This window comes from Nematostella vectensis, chromosome 13, assembly GCF_932526225.1.
Source record: "Nematostella vectensis chromosome 13, jaNemVect1.1, whole genome shotgun sequence".
NCBI classification, from domain to species: Eukaryota; Metazoa; Cnidaria; class Anthozoa; order Actiniaria; family Edwardsiidae; genus Nematostella; species Nematostella vectensis.
This window is the reverse complement of record NC_064046.1, coordinates 14,257,351-14,267,893: the sequence shown is the minus strand read 5'-3', so window position 1 is coordinate 14,267,893 and position 10,543 is coordinate 14,257,351. Positions and strand designations below refer to the sequence as shown.

General features: G+C 43.7%; 1 protein-coding gene across 1 annotated transcript; it reads right to left on the bottom strand.

Moving 5' to 3' along the window:
- Positions 1-7,950: 7,950 nt before the first annotated feature.
- On the bottom strand, positions 7,951-10,543 carry LOC116611860. The gene is made up of 4 exons (XM_048720483.1): positions 10,099-10,543; positions 9,830-9,974; positions 9,352-9,569; positions 7,951-8,892 (listed from the first exon to the last, which is right to left on the bottom strand). Exons 2-4 carry the CDS (start codon positions 9,915-9,917, stop codon positions 7,951-7,953), a joined length of 1,248 nt encoding a protein of 415 aa, XP_048576440.1. The 5' UTR covers positions 9,918-9,974; positions 10,099-10,543.

The window sequence follows — 10,543 nt, the reverse complement described above, 5'->3', positions numbered from 1 at the left end:
ATACATACACCGTGAATGCGTCACAGCAACCCCCTCCCATATACATACACCGTGAATGCGTCGTAGCAACCCCCTCCCATATACATACACCGTGAATGCGTCACAGCAACCCCCTACCATTTCTATTGTTCTCTGCTTGCTTACCGCGTAGGGGCTCCGCTTTGAAAAGGTAATGTGTTCAAAATAAGCTAAACTCAACTTGTAGAGGTATCAAAACAAAAGACAAGGATTAAACGTAAAAAGTATTTAAAGGTTGGCGATTTGATAAAAAAAAAATAAGCATGATTTATAAGGCATAAAGTTAAAAGGCAGTGAACAGGTATATAAAAGGTATATGAGTAGGTTGAAATCAGAGTTCCGGCTAATTCCTGACGATGTCATGATAGTTATATGATGAGTTATAAGGTATAAAACAGAGTTCTATCTTATTTCTGAGGGCGCACATATATCAACACATATAAAAGTCTTGAGGGTTTCTAAGTTCAGAGAGTGACGGGAGTTCCTACATCTAATCAGTTCTCTCGCTAGTACATAGGCCCTCATCAGCTTCTGACACGTGCTTACACGCATTCAAGTAAGCTCTAGCAATTGACTCGTCAATCTCAGTTACTCTAGCCCATGTTTTATCCGCCTTGCTGTCGTTGACCGGTGATGTGTCATTCGAAAGAGCGCGGAAGCTGGCATATAGCTTAGCCTTTTCTCGACGTCTCCTCCTCTTCTGAGACTGTGTCTCTTTTGGCTTGTCATTCGTTTTGGGATGAATTGAATGAATTGAGAGGCTGTTAATTTTATCAAGGATGTCGTATGCGGATAGAAGTGAGGGACTGGACGCATCTGACGTTCCCTCGCTTACACAGAGGCCCTCATCAGCTTCTGACACATCCTTGCGCGTATTCAATGGAGCTTTCGCAATTGTCTCGTCAATCACAGTGACGCTAGCCTGCGTATTATCCTCCTTGCTGTCGTTGTCCGGCGTTGTGTCATTCGACAGATCGCGCAAGCTGGCATATAGCTTAGCCTTTTCTCGACGTCTCCTCCTCTTCTGAGTTCGTGTCTCTTTAGGGTGTATTGAGAGGCTGTTAATTCTTTCTTGGATGTCATAAGCGGATAGAAGGGAAGGACTTTCAGTTGCACACACGCCCTTCACCTCATTCGGATCGTTGGGAGTGCTCGCCGGTCTGGCTGCTCTATCAAAAACCGTGGCTTTCTGTCGCACGCCACTTGTTCCCATTGTCTGGGATGCGTCTTCAGTCATATTGATTGGACGAGCTTTAGCAATTGCCTCGTCAATATCAGTGACGCTTGCCTGCGTATAATCCGCCTTTCTGTCGTTGACCGGCGTTGTGTCATTTGACAGAGAGTTCAAGCTAGCATAGAGCTTAGCCTTTTCTCGACGTCTCCTCCTCTTCTGAGTTCGTGTCTCTTTAGGGTGTATTGAGAGGCTGTTAATTCTTTCTTGGATGTCGTATGCGGATAAAAGGGAAGGACTTTCACTTGCACACGCGCCCTTCACCTCATTCGGATTGTTGGGAGTGCTCGCCGGTCTGGTTGCTCTATCAAAAACCGTGGTTTTCTGATGCACGCCACTCGTTCCTGTCGTCTGGGATGCGTCTTTAGTCATTTTGATTGGGCGTTCATCAACTCTTGGTGTTTTAGATGACTCCTCTCTATGATCCCCTTGAGCATTTAAGCCCATGCTAAGGTACATCTCAAGCTTCGCCCTACGTGCTTTCCTTTTTTGTGCTTTAGTTGGTTTCGGTGGTGAAGGCGTCTGAGGGCTCTTTTCTGGGGGCGTCACTGAAACGCTGCTGGCCCTGAGGCTTTCCCTTATCACTTTTAGTGTGTACGCTGAAGGGCCTGAGTCGCCCTTTGTTGTTAATTTCGTTCCATTTTTGTTGGATTCAGTTGGTGGAGCATTGTTGCTTGGGGGAGTAGTAGCAAAGGAAGAATTCTTCGAAAAGATTGAATTACTCGACCTGTTTCCGTCTCTGTCACTTGGTAAAGTAGTGATAGACGAACTATATTTCGAAGTAAACTGATCTATGGTCTTGGTTATGTACGTGCTGCTGTGGAGAGTAGTAGAAGACTTAGTAAACATCGTGTCGGTATACCTGGTTCCGTGTTTCTCGCTTTTCGTAGTGTGTGAAAAAGCAGCTGATTTTCCGCTTTTTGTTGTTTCAGCTTTGACAAGTTCCTTGTTGCTGTTTCGATTTCTTGTTGTCTTGGTTATACTCGTTGGAACCTGTCCTGATTGAGGTTTTGGTGTATCAGGTATGGTCTAGTATATGAAACAAAGTCCTTAATATTACGCTTACAATTATTCAGATCGTCGCAAATTTGTAGCTTGCAAGCTTGCTTGGGTCTTTTCTAATTTCCATTCTAATTTGCATTATTACGTCACCAGAGGCCATGACGTCACGTGACCGCGCAAGGGCTCTGACCTCGCAGAAATATGCCGTCCTCAACACGATTCTACGCCCTAGCCATTAGCACTTGCGCGTGTTATATCTTGCTTGCGTCCGGCGCCTGATAATATGTTTGGCGCAATGAATGATGGATAGGGTGTCAACCCCCTACACTACTTCGTCAAGGAATGTGTGCGCGTTCAATCGAGTGTGACAACGCGAACGGCATCAAGAACGGCGCGCGCGCACACGAATTGCTGAAAAACGGCGTTGACGTCCCTGGCAGCGAGTCTAGGACACTGTCCCCACGTATCCGTTTTCGTTTGAAAACGCAACCTTTTTGTTCCGTTTTCAAAAAAGATCCGCGTCCACACGAAGCGTTTTCATTTTGATACGACCCGTCCCCACGAGAACGCAAAAACGATACCAAAACGATAACAAGCTCTACAGCGCATGCGTACTCGCGCGCCAAGTGGACTGGACCTGAGTTATCACGCCATCGTTTTCGAAAGGTTCTGTTTTCGTCCGTCCCACGGCTACGAAAGGGTATCGTTTTCAAATTGTTCCACTCTGGAGATCGTTTTCAAATTGTTCCGTTTTTCGGTCATCGTTTTCGCGTTTCCGTGTGGACGATACCCGTATCCGTAACAAAAAGGTTGCGTTTTCAAACGAAAACGGATACGTGGGGACGGGGTCTAGAATGGCATTCCCCTATTTTAATGTTCTACGCGCGCTGAGGGACCATAAAGAAGCCACTTAGCGATTGGCTTAGCGCTTATATAGAAGCCACTTAGCGATTGGATAAGCGATCATATAGAAGCCATTTTGCGATTGGCTGAGCGCTCATATAGAAGCCATTTTGCGATTGGCTGAGCGATCATATGGAAACCTCCTTGCGATTGGCTGAGCGATCATATGGAACCCATTTTGCGATTGGCTGAGCAATAATAAAGAAGCGACTTAGCGATTGGCTACACGATTATATGGTAGACACTTAGATGATCTTGTCTAGAAAGGCGTTAAGGGCAAACAAGAGACCATGATATAAGAGAACAAATCCCCGTGGCCCTTGAAAGCTATTTTTAGATTGCGCGAGCTTGTCAATCATAGCATCAATATATTGTTCGTTGCACCATATTTGGTTATGGGCACCTCGCGAGCTAGTACATTTTCACAACAAACCTTTTCCCCTCTGCACTTTTTACTTCGTTCGCTACCTGTTTTTATCCTTTTACCTGCTCCTCATAGCTTATGATCACAATGCTACATCCTAGGGTAGTGTACTGGTATCTGTTAAGTTATCTGATATTCAGTTATCTAAATGTTATTTAAACTAGAAGTTCTCGTAAAGAAGTGAAGTGCTCGAGCTCATAGATTGGTTAGTCATTCAATTGCAAGGATTAAATCAATATTCTTTTAGATTTGTGTGGGGCAGTTCGCACATTTCCCATAAGCCAGATTTATGCAAGACCCCCTTTTCTTTGCAGCCACTGTCTTGGCTGATCACTAACCCTTTGGTTCATGGTTTCTCTGTTTGTTTTATAAGAGAAATAGAACAAAAACAAATTGCTTGTAGTCTTATTTTATTAAACAAAAGAAATTATTTAATTGAAGGCATTGAATGTCTAGAAAGACAGGAGCAAAAAATGGCAAAGTTCAAATTGTAAGGTTGTGTTAGCTTGTGTGTGTTGATGTTGATTATACTTTGCCTAGAGGTTCATTTCATAAAATAAAACAAAATTTTAGTATTTTTTGGTAAATGATCGGTTCTTGAGATATGATTGAGCAAAGTTGCCATAGATCCTGAAAAAAGCGGCAATTTCGACCCAATTGGGCAATTTCAGACAAATCAAGAGTCTTACATTTTGCAATATCTCAAGAACGGATTATCTACCCAAAAATACTAAAGCTTATTTTGTTTTATATTACACAAGGAACATCCTTAGGTGAGGTAGTTTGGTTATCCGAGTTCTTTTATTATCAAATGACAACCTCGAAAGCCATAAGCAAACCCCGTTAAACATCTGATCGTAAGTCGTCATACTTACCAAATAATTCTTTGATATCGCCATCATATTCGCAGAATTAATCGAAGAAGGACCTTTCAAAATTATCGGAAACAGGCAGGGCAAGTGCGAAAAATCATGGCCAAGGTAGCCCAAATCTTGGTTTCCACAGACAGAGTCCGTCCAAATCAAATTGACGATGTGGGGAGGGGACGTGAGATTTCGTTTCCAAGATGGCGGCGGTTTGTTTCACAGGAAACCCAAATCGACACAATGACCGAAATTAGTGTTGCTCTCGCTCGCAATAATTGAACGGGAAGACGTCGAGGAGACGACGAATTTGGAGTTCATTCAAGATGCATCGGGCTGACCCCTAAAAAGTTATTTATCTCTGCAATTAGGCATTATCATAGCTGTACAAGTGACGTTCCACACAACAACTCACAATTTAGATGTTAGTGAGGAAACCATGACAAAGACAAGAGTCGGGTCTAGGGTGGTGTGGGGCTAGCTCAAATTACATTCCAAGGATGCCATTTGACCAGCTGCTATGTCCCGATCATCGACGGAAAGCTAAAATTGACGTTCAAAAAACTATTTCTCGCAGGGTTTTAGGCGGATTGCTTAAAAACTCGATTTGGAAATAGTTCCACTCTTCTCCCATCTTGTACCAGTGTCAGTGATTTCGTACTGCTTAAAATCCGGCAGAAAATCGCGCCGAAGCCGAAGTAGTCAGAATAAAGTTGCCAGCCTTGTCTCATTAACATACTTAATATCGACTCAAAATCCGATACAAAGTTATATCGCTCTAAACTCGTAAAATTGAACTTCTTGGGTAGAAAAAACACCACAGACGGAACCTTTTACATCCCAACTGAATTTATTTCATGAATAGAGTATGAAGATATAACTCATAGATGTTTGTTTGCGTGAATTCGTATTTCCTTAGAAATCCTTTACTGACGCGGGTGGGAAGCCTGTGATTTAGCACGCAAAATGGTATCCGGCAATCGCTGATTCGAGCGGAACTACATACAAACATTCTGTTTGCCTTCTATGGGAAATTCCTCGTCAAAGAAGATATATCTACAGTCCAGAAACAATGCGAGTTTTTGTCATAACATTCCACTTCCGCCATTTTGATCGTCATAGCGCGCAGTGCAACAGAAGAGTCCTTTGTTAGGGTGAATTGCTCTGGATTTTCATGGAGTCTTATTCGGAATGTTATAAAAGGCGCACTGTGCTGCCGCGCAGTTTACAGGGATGAGATAGTGTTAGTATGTTAATGCCCTTTTTTGATTATGCGGTCAAGTACAGACACAGAAGATGGACTCTGCCTTCTTGAGTGGTTCTTTAATGTCCGATAATAACATGGTGGCTATCTAGGTTTTTGCGGGACGGGACCGCCATTTAACGTAGTAATCCGAGCCACGGTTTTTACACCTCTTAAAAGCGAAGCCCGTACCATTGAGCTGTCGCACAACTCTCCATCTATAGGTACCAACATATACATGAACCAAGGGTGCACTACAGCAACCCCCTCCCATTTCTATTGTTCTCTGCTTGCTTACCGCGTAGGAGCTCCGCTTTAAAAAATAATTATTTCAAAATAAGCTTAATTCAACTTGTGGAAGAATAAAAACTAAACACAAGGATTAAACGGAAATAGTATTTATTAGTTTTTGAGTTGATAAAGAATTAAGAATAAGTTCAAAAGCATATTTAAGTGATCAAATATATAAAAAAGTATATGAGTAGGTTGATATGAGAGTTCAAGCTATTTCCTGATAGTGTTATGCAAGGTATGTGAGTTCTATATTTTTTCTGAGGGTGTTGGAAAAGATAAATAAAAAAGCATAAATCAGAGTTCTATCTTTTTTCTGAGGGTGTTGGAAAAGATTAAAAGCTATTCAAAGAGGTATAAATCAGAGTTCTATCTTATTTCTGAGGACGTTAGTAAAGATATATGAACATGTATACATCAAAGTCTGGAGTCACTACTTAATCAGTGGGACACTTGGATGCATCTGACGTTCTCTCGCATACACAGAGGCCCTCATCAGCTTTTGACACGTCCTTGCGCGTATTCAATGGAGCTTTAGCAATTGCCTCGTCAATATCAGTGACGTTAACCTGCGCATTATCCTCCTTGCTGTCGTTGACCGGCGTTGTGTCATTCGACAGAGCGCGCAAGCTGGCATAGAGCATAGCCTTTTTTCTCCATTTCTGAGTTCGTGTCTCTTTAGGGTGTATTGAGAGGCTGTTAATTCTTTCTTGGATGTCGTATGCGGATAGAAGGGAAGGACTTTCACTTGCACACGCGCCCTTCACCTCATTCGTATCGTTGGGAGTGCTCGTCGGTCTAGTTGCTCTATCGATAACCGTGGCTTTCTGACGCACGCCACTCATTCGTGTCGTCTGGGATGCGTCTTCGGCTATTTTAATTGGGCTTTTATCAACACTTGGTGTTTTAGATGATCCCTCTCTATGATTCCCTTGAGCATTTAAGCTCATGCTAAGGTACATCTCCAGCTTCGCCCTACGTGCTTTCCTTTTTTGTGCTTTAGTTGGTTTCGGTGGTAAAGGCGTCTGAGGGCCCTTTTCTGGGGGCGTCACTGAAAGGCTACTGGCCCCGAGGCTCTCCCTTATCACTTCTAACGTGTACGCTGAAGGGCCTGAGTCGCCCTTTGTTGTTACATTGCGGCGTGCCACTGACCCATTTATTTTGGAGGCGGATGCTGTACGAGTGGTGGATTCAGTGGTCTTTGGTCGAGCATTGTTGCTTGGGGGAGTGGTAGCAGAAGAGCACTTCGAAAAGATTGATTTACTCGACCTGGTTGTGTCTTCGTTCCTTGGGGGAGCAGTGATAGACAAACCATATTTTGAAGCAAAGTATTTAGTGGTCTTGTTTCCGAGCGTGATGCTGGGGTGAGCAGTAGCAGAAGAAGGACACTTAGTAGAGATAGTTTCGATATATCTGGTTCTGTCTTTCTCGCTTTTGGGAGTTGGTGATATAGCAGAAGCTGGTTGTCTGCTCTTTGTTGTTTTAGCTTTGCCAATCTCTTTGTTGATGTTTGATTGTGGCTCTGCTGCCTTGGCTTGATTTCGTTTTGGTGTATCGAGTAACAGCTTAGATGACTTTGCTTGTTCGCCATCAGAAATCAGAGCCCGAGGTGTAGCCATAGTTAGGTCTGGGAGTGAGACTGACCGAGTGGCTGTACAGCCATCTCAGTACTCACCTCACGGTTTTGGGTCCTGTTGGTGCTGCTTGGGGGAGCAGAAGCAGAAGACTTGGAAGACAGTACCGAGTCTGGCTCTACTGCTTTGGTTTTTGTCGATGGCACAGGTTTTGGTGCATCAAGTCGCAGCTGAAATGACTTTGCGTGCTCTCCATTAGAAAACAGAACCAGAGTTTCGACATTGGTCAGGTCTGGGAGTGAGACTGACCGAGTAGCTTGCCCTCTGGGTCGGCAACTCACGTGCAAGGTCACTGATGGATCGTCTTGGCATTGGCGCCGACAATGGACGACTCACGGTCCTCAACACGCGACCACCGATACCCTTACTGCGGGTGACACTTTCGTTATCATTGTCACTTGAAGCATCCTTTTGCTGTAACTCCATCTCCACGTTCTTAAAGGATGCAACGGTTGCAGTTCGGCTGAGATGGTAGGTGAAGCAGATTTTATGGCATCACTTAAATGAATGCTATTGCTTTCCTGTACAATGGCAGGTCTCAGAGGTGTTGTGGTGTTCAGGTCTGCTATCGAGACTGCAGCCAAAACAGTCTTGGACATCTGCAAACATGACTCCTCGGTCTTGACAATGTCTCTAGATTTTACAATGCCTCTTTCTACGTCGATGATTTCGTATTTGCCTGTCGCATTTATGTGGTCGCCTGGTAACTCCTCTGGGTCACACCGGGCGATCTCGTGGTCGCCTGGAAACTCAAAATGGTATTTTCTTCTGATGTTGAACATCAGTACAGGCGCCAAGGCAGTGTCAAATTCGGTGAGACCGAGTGCAGCGGTCTTTAGAGGCAGCAGTCGACGTCCATCAATGGTGATGCTGTTGGACGACGTCAGGCGGTCAATACACCTTACTACTCTAGTCAGTGCTGCTAGCCAGCCTGTGGTGTACTGTGACTTAAATGATCTCTCCTTCTCTGTGGGCTGAGTTGGTTCTGGGCCCTTCATGGAAGCAAGTGATTTGACTGCGAGCTGTTTACTGGCAGCTTCGATATCAGATACTGTCTCTTGAAGTGTAATTCTACTGGACTCGTGGTTGTCATGATGGATGCCCACTGGATTAAAGCCCATGACAGGAGGTGGTCTGGACTCACACCGCGCACGAAAAGGAACTAATGCTTGAACTTTCTTTTCTATGAAGTCTGTCCTCGTGTCATTGTCTGTTGTATGTTTACCACGCAGATCATTCTCCAGGGCTGCAGGGTTGTACGTTGGCGGATGTGCGCATTGTTCCTGTAGAGTAAAATGTAACTTTAACACAATTCTCTTCCGAACTTATTACTACGCTCTTAAAGCCCTTCATACATCTAAAATAACCCCCAACTATTTTTTATACTCTTCTCTTTCTCTATATCTTGTTGCAATCTAAAAACATTCTCTAAGTAACAGTCTTCAGAGACAAATAGTTCCTAGTGTGCACCAAGTATAAAGCTGTCATGTCGGTTATATGTATCTGACTATAGATATTGGACAGCGGTTGTCAGACCAATTGTCATATACTTGTAATACTTGCGCTTCTACAAATATTGCTATTATTGATTACAGCATATTTCTAAGTCCTTCAATATTTTGTTTATACTTACGTAGTATTGCTTCGACCCTCTCCCCCGCCCCTTCATCGGCACCTACTGGAAACCGCGTAGAAAGCAGACCTTTTTAGACGTGGTACTGTTCAGCCATCTCAGTACTTACCTCTGTCAGGCAGATCCTCATGTCGGAAGACATCTTGTTCTCGTCTTCTTTATCGTCATCTTTCTGGTCTCCGTTGTCCCAGTTGACTGCTAAAACAGCCACCGTGACCAGGGTCGCCATGACGACAAACGACACAAAAAAAGGATTGCACCATAGCGGTACTACTTTCGGTGCAGATGGTATTACCGCTAGAGCGGTTACCTTTGGAACAAGCAAGACTACGATAAAAATAAAACAAAGAGATCAGCTATAAAACAAAATAAACAAAGCTCATTTACCATAAAAACTACAGAAATTATCAGCAAGGAGACAAGTGTAAACGTCTTAGAGACAATCACACATGTTAAATGACACACAAGGTTATATGAATTGTGACAGGTAAGGGTTATGGCTTGTGACTTCATTACTCATCTGGCATGTGGGTTGTGTTATACACGTCACAGGGGAGGGTTATTTGGCTTGTGACTTCTTTACTCACCTTGCGTGTAGGTTGTGTTATACATGTCACAGGGGAGGGTTATTTGGCTTGTGACTTCTTTGCACACCTGGCGTGTAGGTTGCTTCATACACAGAGAAAGGAACGGTAGGCTCCCGAGTGTATTCAAACACTCTGTCGCGAAACTCTGCAAACAAATCGACAAAGTTTACTCTTAATGGGAATGAATCAATCACTTTGCTGAGGTGTTGTGCTATATGTATAAAGATAATCTGGGGAGGGGGTATATATCAGGGGACATCTTTACTCACCTGTTATATTACATCTATATACATCAGCTGGAAGGGTAGGTTTTCGCGAGTATTCAAACCCTCTACCCAGAGGGACTGGAAACAAATCGACACAGGTTACTCCTTTTCTAATATTTCCATTTTCTGAAATTTTAATTAGAATTAATCAACACAGGGCTGAAGTCTTATGTTATACGCCCCTGTGAATGTACAGTAGTTTCGAAAGATACCCTATGTCCTTGGCCTCTGTGAGCACATCGTTGTTTAGCTGAAAGGGTTCACTAAGTTGTATTTTGTACGGCTCTCTAAATATAGAGTAGTTTCACTGAGAGAGTTTCGTGCATTCAGCCTTTGTTGGTTTATTCCTGTTTCAACAACGCCTACGCGGACCACCTAGTGTTTCTACAACCCCCCCCCCCCCATAAAGAAGCGAAGCAGTCAAAGAGCCCCATGTGTCCTTTGTAAA

What these genes read in the sequence shown, in the direction of transcription:
- LOC116611860 (XM_048720483.1), bottom strand. Translation starts at nt 9,917, where the DNA reads ATGAAGCAACCTACACGCCAGGTGTGCAAAGAAGTCACAAGCCAAATA. An exon ending in TAACACAACCTACACGCAAG is followed by an intron (nt 9,570 to 9,829) that starts GTGAGTAAAGAA and finishes TTTTTATCGTAG; the next exon opens with TCTTGCTTGTTCCAAAGGTA. An exon ending in TGAGGATCTGCCTGACAGAG is followed by an intron (nt 8,893 to 9,351) that starts GTAAGTACTGAG and finishes TTTACTCTACAG; the next exon opens with GAACAATGCGCACATCCGCC.